Consider the following 12,353-nt stretch of genomic DNA (forward strand, 5'->3'; position numbering starts at 1 on the left):
TTCAGGAATTATTCAGGCAATTGATTCTGTTTTATCTAAAATTTGATTTTTGGCTAAAAACCGTAAAATTGGTCAATATCAATGACCTGCTGCTCCGGGTAATTGAACCATCGGCGTGTTCAATGATTTAGGCTGTTTTTAATTTTTTGTTAGAATGGGATGTCTATTCAAACCAGATGTTTTAACTGTTGACCTAGAAGCCAAAATGGTTCCTTTCCAGATCATTTTTTAAAACCTTGACTATGTGTTTTTGCCAAAAACCCCCTGTTTTAGGGTTCAATGACACAATTGATTTTGCTTTTGAAAACAAAAACAATTGTGACATCATCAAGAGCATAGATAAAAAAAAATGTTGTTTAATTAACATGATTGGTTTTGTTTTCAAAAAACAAAGTCAACCAAACACCCCAGATAAATAAAAGGTTGTTTCATTAATCTATAAATATTTTTACATGAAAGGCCTTATTGATTACAGTTTGAATGTAATCCAAAATGCTAGGTTTGGTTCGCCAAAATAGGAGTGTTTGGTTCGCTATAAAGAAGCAACTTTTGTACTGATATCGACTAATCATCAATAGAAAACTGAAGTAAAAAAGTTCGGGTTTTTAATCTTTTGAACTGTACAGCTGAAGAGGCCCAAGCCTCTGCATTCTTAGAAGACCTCCATTTCTATGAGTGTCAATTGGATCAGATTTGGTCTAATCCGATCTGGTTTAATGTGAGTCTATTACAGATAGACCAGGTTAAATCTAATCCCATAAATACTTGGACCATTTTGGGCTGGTCCAATTCAATGTCTGGACTATTTAGTCTCTCAAATTGGTTGCAATTCAAATCTGGTCCATTGACACCCGTATTCTTATCCTCTATCAATAGATTAGATATTGGTTCAACCCGATCTAATCCAATATAAATCTATTACAAATGGGCTAGGTCCAATCCAATCCAATAAATTCTTTAGAGGATTAGTTTGGACTGGTCCAATTTAATATCTTATTGATCTAACCAATCCGTCCAAATTGATTTTGATTTTGAACAGAGTCCAACACAAAACTGGTCCATTGACACCCCTATCCATGTTGTCCTCAACGTGGGGATTAACAAACTTAGTTATTAAGAAAATAACTGATTTCTGTTGGAAGCTTCAATGGAGCCCCCTTAAGGCCTTAATTAGCGAATTAGAATGAGTGAATGACAATCGCCTATTGCATAAGCTTATTAGAGAAATTCAATCACGTCTCAGTTACGTATTCTCCTCGTTCCTGTATTGAGGTTGGTAATAAGCTAGCTCTTTATGGTGCAATCATAATCATATTATTTGGTCTAATCCTCCTAATTTTCTAATTTCTACTTTGGAGGAAGATTCTTTATACCCAATTTGATGAATTTGATTAATGATATATGAGCTTTAAAAAAGGGAAATTTATTTATGTTAATGAGTAACTTAATATGATGAGTTACTTCTCATAAATCAAGAGCACATCCATTTTCTTAAGCTTAAAAATGTGAAAATCTTTCATTTACACTCAGCATTCAATTCAAGCAGCAGCAGCCGACAAGATAAAGCAAAACGGCAAGAAGGTAAACAGAGGACTAGGAGTCTGAAATGCCAAAAATAAAGGGAAAAAAATCCTCCATTAGAGATGGAATTCAATCAGCCAAACTCCCAGATGAAAGAGAGAGATTTCCAAAACTCCATAACTAAATAGAAAGGGGGCTTTTTGAGCCATAAGCTCTGCAACCTCCCTTGTGATGATTCCCCCAATAAAATACAGAGAAGTCAGTAATGGAAATAAATTCAAAGCATCACGTGAAGTTCCTTTTAATTTCCATTGCTGGCATTCTTGTGTTTCATTTGGGGGTTGAAGTGCTGTGACAACAGTAACAACAAATGTGGACCATGTAGTTTCTGATCGATAAATCTACTGACAAATCAAACCCAGCCAAAAAGACTAGTTTTGGAAACCCACAAAGCAATCTTAATTCAGTTTTTATTGACAATAGAAAGACTATAAGATTAGGGTAGCTAAGCATTGAAAAATCAAAGCAAAATCACTTCTATGCAGCTTCCAGATAATGACCTTATCATTCATTAGTGGTGTAATTCAATAGAGGCATTTAACCTGCTCCCATTGAGGCTTTCCACCCACCCCACCTCAGTTAGGGTGCTTCTTTAACTATTGGCCGGTTTATGGTGGGTTTCGGGGGATATCTGAAACTCTGGTGATTGGTGACAAAGGTGGGGGTGTTAATTGTCTACCCCGCCCCAAACTCTGTGTATGTATTTATAATATATTTTTCTCAAAAAACAGGTCTGCACAGTTGCATGTAAGAATGGCCGGAGTGAGGCAAATTTTGGAAATCCTTTTTCCATGGGGACAAGGATGGGATTGGAAAAATAATAATATAATTCTTAATTTTTATATATCAAATAAAAAATATTTTTATATATAATTTTTTTATTTTTATAAAATATATTTTTTTCAAAATCGAGTTCAAGCCAAGCCAAATTCAAACTTATAAAGTTTTTACTCGAGCTGAGCTCGAATTCAAACTTGATTCGAGCCTTATAGAACAGTCTCGAGCCGAGCTTAAACCTTGTACTATTCAACTCAGCTTGACTCGAATCCACACCTAAACAGTTTTAATATAGCATTTTTAAGGCCATATTGTTCTGTTGGTTTCTGTTGTACATTCACTAAGATACCTCCTGAAGAAGACCTACTGCATTGTCCTTAGCGTTTTGTTGTCATATTATTTGCACCGTCATCCTTTGGCAAGTTTCGCAGTACAATAGCGACAGAACAAATTTGTAATAGGAATTTTTGTGGTGGTCACACGTAGACCAAAACCTTCTTCACAAAGGATCTTAACAGCTCAGCCTTTCCCAACCTTATATCTAATCCTCTTGTCCAAATGTGATTGTACCATTGGGCTCTAGGCTGTGTCTCATGGTCATTGGTACTGAATGTTGTTGCATCTGAGACAAAAATGGACAGCATAGAATATTACCTTGGATGAGGCCCCGAGGAAAGTACTCTCTTAAGCGCATATCCTTGAATCTTGATTATTGTTGTACTCATATTTGCTACAGCCATGGTTGCAGGATTTCCTTCCGACTCTTCAATAGAAAGAAAGACATAATCGTAATATGCTTAAATTCTGAAGACCAGGTGTGACCTGCTTTTTGATTGGATAACTAATGTGTCTTTATCTGTTTGTTTATTTATTTATTTATTTTTGAGAGCGGGGGTTCTTGGGTTTTGAGTATATGGTATTCCAGACTAGTATGTATTATAAGGAAAATACTAGTAAATAGAAATTAGATCATGATATGGGAATGAACTGTAAGTTTGGATTAGGTGGTTACGACGTTGTAATCACGTTCAATGAGTATTTAAGAAATTTTTTTACACCTATTCTTTAAAATACCTCGAACCTATCTTTCAAAAAGATTAAAAACCATTTTTAACAGTTGTCAAAATATTTATCAAGTACTCTTCCAGCATTGCTTACTGTCTTGTGCCTAGTAGATCCGGTCCCACTGTCACAACAAAACCCCCTTTGTATTGACATACATCCCACCTTATAACACTAGGTCCCACGAAGGTAGAATAGAGGCTGAGGTCTTTCACTTGTAGTACAAGAAATTGTTCATTTCACAAGGTAAGCTAGTAGGATTCTAACTTCAGAAGCTCAACTGGTTGAATTGTATAGGGGAATCCAACCAAGTAGATGCATTACCTGAGAAAAGCATGAAGCCTACTTCCATTATGATAGATGATGCAGCTGCTATGGAGGAAAGCATGAAGTAGATGCCTTTCAGTAATTCCTTGCTCTTCATTAGTTATACGAATCCAGATTAGCTAAATGCTTTGGCTGTTTAGTGGGTTGTGGAACCAATGATAAGGTTTCAGGTCAGTAATAAATTCATGGGCCCTACTGTAAAAGATGCGGGCCCTATATATTTTACTGGCATGGAATCTTATCATTGGTTCCACAACCCGCTAAACAGCTAAACCTTAAATCATGATGACATCTGTGTTCAATCATAACAGAGCCCTATACTTTAGAGATGGAATATGAGACATGGTTTTTAAAACCGAACCGGTCAGGGGTTTGGTTATCGATTCAAACGGTCCAACCGTTCAACCCAAACAATCGGCCTGTTCTGACAAAAAAATTAAAAAAATTGAAAAGTGGTCAAAACCGTTCGAACGGTTAACCGGCCGGTTCAGCAAATTTCTGACCAAAATCAATGGTTTTGAGAAAAAAAAAATGGTTCTGGGGGAAAATGGAATTGACTGATTCCCGGTTTTCCGGTCTGACCGTCCGGTCCGGTCCAGCAAGGTTTTGAAAACCATGACATGAGATATCTTGTCAAAATTGCGGTAAAGGGAGAGCTCCTAGCGACTGGCTTAGCTTCTGATGTGTAGAAGAATGGCCACTTCTGCCCGTGGACACACGAGTTTATATATAAAGCATTCTTTCTCTACGAATTTTTCAAAGGGTGCATCTTCTCTCGTGTTTCTTTTCTTCTCTTTCTTTGTTCGTTGCTTTACCTGTTAAAGTTAAAGTTGATGGATTATAATTTCATGAGCAATTTATTTAGTGCTGATCTCCACATTTTTTTTGACCAAGAAAGAATAATGTGGTAATGTCAATTAGTTATTATCTTTATTTTCATTTAAGCAGTGCCGTGATAGGCTGATGGCTCCTTTGTCAAATTAATCTATAACAGTGACAAACTCTTCCTACCATGAAGGAAAATACCAATCAAATTTTTGGAGGATTTGATGGGTTTGATAACCAGATCTTTGCCTACATCCAAAGAATGTCCCAACCGTTGGGCATATCCATAATGTGACTTGTATTTTATGGAATGCTTCCACCACTAGACAAGTTCCAGGAATCGATACTATGAACTTGGGTTACCACATTTTCTCATCCATACCCTGCAAATCGAGATCTACTTCATAAAAGTTGGCAGAATATCCAGATGCGGCAGTTAAATTCAAATACAATACCACAAAAAACTAACCGTCGCATCCCTACTTGAGTTTCATCTATTCAACTAAAAAATTGAACTAGTAAGCCCCTGTGTACGAACGTTTATTTTTGAGCACTTATTTTAAGCCGGGATCACACCAATGAGCAGTTATATGCATTTCGGAAATAAGCCCAAACTAACAGGCTATTTAAAAAAAAAAAATGAAGTGGCAGTGATTCATCAAAGTTTTTATATATTTCTAGTTCATTACATATAAAATAGTAGAACAAATAAATTTAGTTTTTTTTCCCTTTTAGCCATTAAGCTTCAAACTTACCACTTAGAATGGCAACCAACTGATGTAGCTTTAGTTTAGTTGATAGGTTCTTTGGCTAGTTGTTGAAGAGACCTGGATCAAATCCCACTGTCACCAAGGTTGGGGGTTAAGAAAATTAGTCCACCCCATGTATTGGGTGGGCAAATTTGATTTCTGACATTAGTTTGAACCAAAGCTAGGATTCATATTTAGGTTGGCCCTTAACCTAACTCAACTCATCTAATTGATACCCCTACTTTATTATATAGAGCCAAGAAAGAGTTCAAAGAAATTTAAGAAGAAAAAAGGAATTTAATGGGGGAGGGGAGAAAATACATAAAGATTTAAATTTTGCTCTGATAACATTTAATGATTTCATTTAAAAATAAACATGTACATGTGCAAGAAATGAAGAGTAGGAAAAGACACCTGATTTCTGTGGGAGAGTAGAGGACCCCTCACTTCTCTTCTTTACTCTTTCTCTTTCTATTATATATAGATAACCACTTTTTTCAGGAAACATGCCCGTTTTGAATAATTTTCAAAATTTTGGCTTTTAAGCATTTTTTAAGAAAGTGCTTATAGAATTTCTGGCCCATATTGACCCACACATAATTTTTAAAATACCCATATTACCCCATCAGAAAGAAACACTTTTTCACCAAACACTGATAAGCACTCCCAGGCGACCACTATCCGAGGTTCCATGAAATGGAAGTTATAAAGTTCCACAAACCATACGGAGCGTTTCAATATGTCTTTTAAGTTTTAGTTTTCGCATCAAAGTGTTTGATTTCTGCATATACTAAAGCAATAATAAATTAGTCCCGTCACACGCCCCCCACATCCTAAAGCACAACATCTAAAAGACCAGAACTGATCCCTACATAAACAGCTGGGTGCTAATTTCATGTACATAATTCCACATGCACCACAAGCACACAGGTAGGTTAGCAACCAACGTTTCGGTTTGTCTTTTCATGTGCTGCCTGTCGCACAAATTGCCCCCGAACACGTGGTCGCTGTTCTGCCAATCTTTTCCTACTCTGGTATCGTACCTGACAAAATACATAAGAGATAATAACAAAAAAAAAAAAACAAAAAATAAGGATAGAAACACCATGTGAAAGCATAAGTACAAATCCGCTATCCTAGAATGATTTAGCTGACTTTGATCACATCAAATTAATAAATGTATGGACTCTCAGAAGGTGGAAAAGTAAAAGAATGATTGGTTGTGTCAGTTCTTGTGGTGAGTTAATCCAGGTTGTGTTAGAAGTGTCCAACTCAAGTTCAAACTTTGTAACTGTCAAGGGTAGTTAATCCTTTTGTAAAATCGAGGTTGAGTTTTGATATTTTGATATTTTTGCTGACATGAGAAGAGGAAATTTTCCAACATGTCCCATTATGTAAAATCTCAGTACGCTTCTGCAATATGGATTGCTTTATTTCCAATTCACGAGTATCTATGCTGTATAACTTTGTTGTTTGGTATCATCTATGCTGTATGACGGTTCAAATACTTTTAGTGACTTGTAACAATTATTATTAATAGGGCATTTGGAAATGAAATGGGTCATTTTGTTTTTTCATTCTGCTTGAGTCATCATCAACTGAGCCTTCTTCCAACTGTACGGAATCTGCACATGAATCCTGTTTTGCCATTCCATTCTGTTTAGTTCTATATTTTCAAATGCATCATGCAATGGAGTCATTATGACTATGTTTGGTTTAAAGGAAAAGGTAAGGAAAGGAAGGGAAAGGTAGGAAAACCTTTACAGACCTTGTATGGGTTTCCCTGCCTTTCCTTTCCTTTCCCTATTTTTTGTTTCAAACCAAACACAACCTAAGTGAATGCTAATAAAATATGAACAGGGCCACTTGGGCTGTCTTAGACCCTAAGTTACTTCGAAAACAAGTGAAGGGAATCTTGTGGAAAAAGGCAACCAAAAACAGCGGTAAAGTTTCAAGAAAACTAATTCTTAATTTTCATCAACATTTTAGTAATAGCTCCAGTCTAGATGAGAACGGTCTTCAAACATTATGAAAATGAAATGATTTCATTTAACAAGGCTTATAAGCACCTCTGATTATCTTAAGTTATGTTGTTGAACTTCCCATGAGGATTACTAATAAGAAAGAACTTGATGGTTTAATATTTTAACAAAAAATGCCTTGGATAGAATGGAATGGAATAGGGTTGTGGAGTTGGTTCCAAATTGTTGGGATAAAACTTAGCTAACTTTGTTGCTGCCATTTTTTGCTGTGCTTTTGTAAGTGTAAATGCATGCCTGAAAGATAGTTACCTTCTTTTCAAAGCATCGCTCTTTCCTCTTCTGACGGAATTTGGTCAAGGCGGCCGCTCTCTGTGCAAAGCGGTTTTGATCCACTCCACTCCCAGTAGCACTACCACTACCATCAGCAGTTCCTTTCCTTCCAACTATTCCATTGTCACTTTCCACATTCATTCCATCTGTCTTTACAGGAGTACTGCTCCCATTCTGCCTGTTGCTACCATGGTTACTCCTTGAAGCGCTCCTATTCAGGCTGTAGTTCCCCACATTGCCTTCAGCAGGCCCACCAAACACATTGGATGACTCACATTGTGGAGTAGTTGCTGCCATATTCTTCAAGGACAAATCATCATGATCTGCTAGTGGCTGCTTTTGCTGGACATTGTGGACATGGTGGTGATGGTGATGGTAGTGGTGATGGTGGTGCTGGACTTGAATCTGATTGAATGAGCCCTTTGCTTGTTCTATATCAATGTTCCCAGCTGCATTATCAGCGCTGTTATGTATGTCTTGATGAGCTGGATAAATGCAAGAGTTCTGCACAGGTTGGAAGGCAGAGGGGTGTATATATTTGGCTGCTGATGTAGATGCCAACTTTTCAGTGAAAACCGTTGGCCTAGTGAAGACATTTTTTGTGGTTGAGCCCATATCATTGTTGTTTCTGCTTCCATTGGACCACTGGTTGGGAGGGGTTGTATTGGATTGAGATTGAATATTGTGTACTGAATTAGTTTTCACTGCATCTGAACTATTGCCGAGAGGAACAGAACAACTTCCTACATTTGCAGTTGCAGTCTGCTTAGCAGTAGAAGCAGTATTGTACCTGCACAGCAACAGACAAATCTCAAGCTTGTTCAGTATCTTGCTTACAACATTAAAAATAGGCAGTATCATATGGCATGGTTTCTCCATACTTTGAGAATGCTGAAAGATCTGAATGCCTCATATTGCGATCACCATGGAAAGTGGTCCCAATATCTCCAACTCCTCCCAACCTCTTTAGGGTCAACTCAAGTGATGGTAACCCTTTAGCATCAGAGATGGTTTTATCTTTGATTTCTGTGGTCTTGGATAGGACATTTGGAGCCTCAGAGACTCCAGTTTCCATCTGACTATCACTATGACTGGTCATCCCACCTATTAGATCAGGAGCATGGACCTTCAATTTGCCAACTTGCTTCTCGCCATTGAGTTCTAGTTGCCTACTGTCATTCTTGCAATCTTCAGATGATGTGCCCTCCTTTGGGCTTGTTAGGTTGGTGGAAACTTTTTCATGTGGACATTTAAGTTGTAACTCTGGATTTCCGGATACTCCAATCTCCAAGTCCTTGCCCATTGCCACACTATCTGAAGAATTGATTAGTGAAATAAAATAACATATATAAGAACAGTCAATCTCAATGAAAATCACAAGCAAAGAGTGATAAATCACTAAATGCAATAGAAGTTTACCAAGTTGTTTGTCCTCTTTCTGGGACTCCATTGCAGTTACATGAAACCACTCATTGTCATGTTCTTCAGGCTTTGGATGGATAACCTGGGCACAAGTAATATCAGGAGGATCAGCTACATGATCCCACGGGGACATTGGTGGTGGGCTGTCAACTTCTACCGCTCGCTTTGTCCAGGAGCTCTGCATAAAGAGAACAATATTCTCAATTCTGCCAGTTATCAAGAATGCCTTCGGTAATGGAGGGGGGGGGGGGGGGGAACAGCAATGGTGAAGTATTTTCAATCTACTCAGGACCTGTAAGAATTGGGAATTCCACTATAGTCCATCTACCCCATTTACATTTTTGGCAGGTAATTTTGCATTCCATGCCTCCTCTATTCCTTCCAACTCCCCCTGGATTATTGAATTAGAGGCTTCCAACCACATGACTAGTAAGCCCTCTCTCTTTATCTCCTATAGTCTTCTCCTTGGTAGAGATAAAGAGAAACTTGCAGATGGATCTTTCTCCACAATTGCTGGACAAGGGTTTATTTATCTCTCCCAGGGTCTTAACCTCTCATGTTTTACATGTTCCTAAATTTCCTATCAACCATTTATCTATTAGTAGCATCACTAAATCTTTGAACTGTTGTGTGACCTATTTCCCCACTTGTGTTTTTCAAGATTTGGCCTTGGGGAAGACAATTGGTAGAAGGAACATGGGCGATGGTCTATACATGTTGGAAACTAAAGCTGGTTTGGAGGCAGCTGCATCTACAAGTTTTTCAAGTTAGTCCTTGGGTTAGTGTAATGAGAGTCAAGTACATTGTGGCATAGTCACCTGGGCCATCTCTCGTTTGAAACTTCAAAGATTCTATTTTCGATTTTTGTTTAAGCCTGTCTTTATCAACATTACAATGTCAAACATGTCAATCAAATAAGTATTTAGTGCACCATTTCCTCTAATTAATAAAAGAGCATCTTTTCCTTTTCACATTGTTCACTCTAATGTGTGGGGGCATTCTTCTGTGACTTCTGAGGGTGGCTAACAATACTCAAGTACTTTATTAGTTTCATTGATGATTTCTCACGATATACATCATTATATCATCTACGTTCAAAAGAGGAAGTACGTAAAGTTGTTAAGGATTTTCATCATATGGTGCTCACACAATTTCATTTTGAAATTCAAATATTTCAATATGACAACGTGAAAGAGTACTTAAAAAACGATATAAATGAATTCTTTGTCGCTTGTGGCTTAATCCATAGAAATTCTTGTTCTAAAACTTCTTAGCAAAATGGAATTGCAGAGAGGAAGAATCACCACTTCTTAGCAAAGCTTAACAGTTTGGAGGAGCAGATTTTTTATTCGTCCCTTCCTGACCCATATCCTCTTCGTGTGTTCCTCTGTAAATGATGTTGTACGGATCAGCCACATTCAAATAGTGTGGATGGTTTGAATGCAACGAACACCTTCATCGGAGAGGCAAACCTGGAAGATAGTATGCCTCTCTCTTAATCAGGTAATCTTGTCTCTATTGACACTTCTTAACCTGTTGATATCATTCTTGTGGATGACCTTGATATTCCTATTACAAAACATAAAGGTGTCCATACTTGTACTACCAAACATCCCATAGCCAATTTTACCTCATGTGAGGATATTTATCTTCCTTTCAATGCTTTTTTCGTTGCTATTTCTAATATCTCTATTCCCAATAATGCAGCAAAAGCCTTGACTATGCTTGGATGGATAGATGCTATAAAGATGAATTCCCTTAAAAAAAACAAAACCTTGGGAACTTGTGGATCTCCTACACCAATTGGACTAGAGACATTCCAACAATACAACTTTCTTCGTTTCTAAGAACAACCCCCACTCCTGTTGGTCCAGGATTCCCCATGCTACTTCCATCAAAATTTAATTTCACAAACCTTGCTTGTGATGGTTCCCAACTCCCAACTCTTGCTTTATTTTTTTGATGAGGATGATGCTACTTCCTGCCATTGTCTTAAAATATCATCCACTAAAAAAGGAAACTCTCCGAAGATTTAATCAAGTCACCCTCATAGATATACATTCAATTATTTCCTCCTTTGTTCTGTCTTTCCCTTCAAATACCCTTAGATTCCTTCTTCTGAAGTGGTCCAAATAATCTCTGCTTTAATGCACCTCCACATTATCCTTCTCCTCTTCTTCCTCCATGCTAGCATTGTAGGAACAAATAGGCTCTGTATGCTGATTGGAGGATTCCATCTGCACCCAAAGAGAGAGAAAAAACAAGCTTTACTGAATCTTTTCCTTTCAACCTTTTCAGATTCATCTTGGTATCGACTATCGACATCCATATCAGCATTCAAAGGTTCCCCCTTATCATTATCATCTTCAGCTAGACTTTTCTCATCAGCTAAACTATCCATTCAATTTTCTAGTTGAATGGAATTTTGAGGGAAATTCAAATTTTAGTGTGCAAATCATTTAATCAAGTGGTAGAATTTCCTTGTCTACTTTGTCCAAGCTTAAAGATACCATCTTCCTTATGCAGTTTGGCAAATTTCTATTGATTGGACCTCTCCATTTTTTTGGTAGTAAAATAAAAATTTTATTAACAGAAAAAGAACAACACAAGAAAGGTGACAATAAGTCACCCGTGGGAAAAAGAAAACCAACACCTGAAACAACAACACACCATCTCTAAATATCCAGACCAATCAAAACCCAGCCAACATCTCCCAAGAAATCAAACAAATAACACCCCTGCAACAAAACTAACCCTCCATTACCTTCACTTACACGATGTTACATTCAAACTAAGCTTTGAGGTAGACAGTACCTGGTTGCATGCCTCTGTTGCTGCTTCAGATGTCGGAAAGAACAGTTGGATCCATATATACTACTTCACTTTCTGTCCAACGGACAGCTACATACTCATGCTAATCTCTTTCAAGATACTAGTGCCACTTCTTTACTACAGTAACATTCTTTTTATAGTAATTTCTGCAACCCACTGTGGTTTTCACACAACTTCTTTCTTTTCTGCATCTTTTAGTTATCTGTTTCTTTTTGTTCCATTTGTGATCCATAAACCTGTATATACCATTATCAACTTTTACACAGCAGTAGCTGCAAGTTGGTAGAAACTTCTCATAAATTACATGAAACCACTTAGTTCTAAGCATATCATATAACATAATACCTAGAAGACAAGGCTTTAGTAAGTTGAATCACAACATAGATCTCTACTCATGCCATGGGAGTAGCGTAAGGGTTGGGATATCATTCTCAAAGTACTTTGTCCACTTCCTCCATGATGGATA

The 12,353-nt window shown here is 37.4% G+C and overlaps 1 protein-coding gene across 6 annotated transcripts in view; it reads right to left on the reverse strand.

The window, feature by feature from the left end:
- Positions 1–6,032: 6,032 nt before the first annotated feature.
- LOC148870217 (two-component response regulator-like PRR37) overlaps positions 6,033–12,353 on the reverse strand; it is a 56,376-nt gene continuing 50,055 nt past the window's right edge. For 4 of the 6 annotated variants that reach the window (XM_088970867.1, XM_088970870.1, XM_088970868.1 and 1 more), the window contains 4 exons: positions 9,053–9,233; positions 8,515–8,947; positions 7,613–8,423; positions 6,033–6,364 (listed from right to left, as the gene is read on the reverse strand). In XM_088970867.1, coding sequence (XP_088826993.1) covers positions 6,257–6,364; positions 7,613–8,423; positions 8,515–8,947; positions 9,053–9,233 — 1,533 coding nt within the window. In that variant the 3' untranslated portion in view covers positions 6,033–6,256. Of the gene's footprint in view, positions 6,365–7,270; positions 8,424–8,514; positions 8,948–9,052; positions 9,234–12,353 lie in introns of those variants that run through there. The other 2 variants (XM_088970871.1, XM_088970872.1) reach the window with 1 other exon arrangement.

Source organism: Nelumbo lutea, chromosome 2 (genome assembly GCF_056320005.1).
Source record: "Nelumbo lutea isolate HS-2025 chromosome 2, American lotus-T2T, whole genome shotgun sequence".
NCBI classification, from domain to species: Eukaryota; Viridiplantae; Streptophyta; class Magnoliopsida; order Proteales; family Nelumbonaceae; genus Nelumbo; species Nelumbo lutea.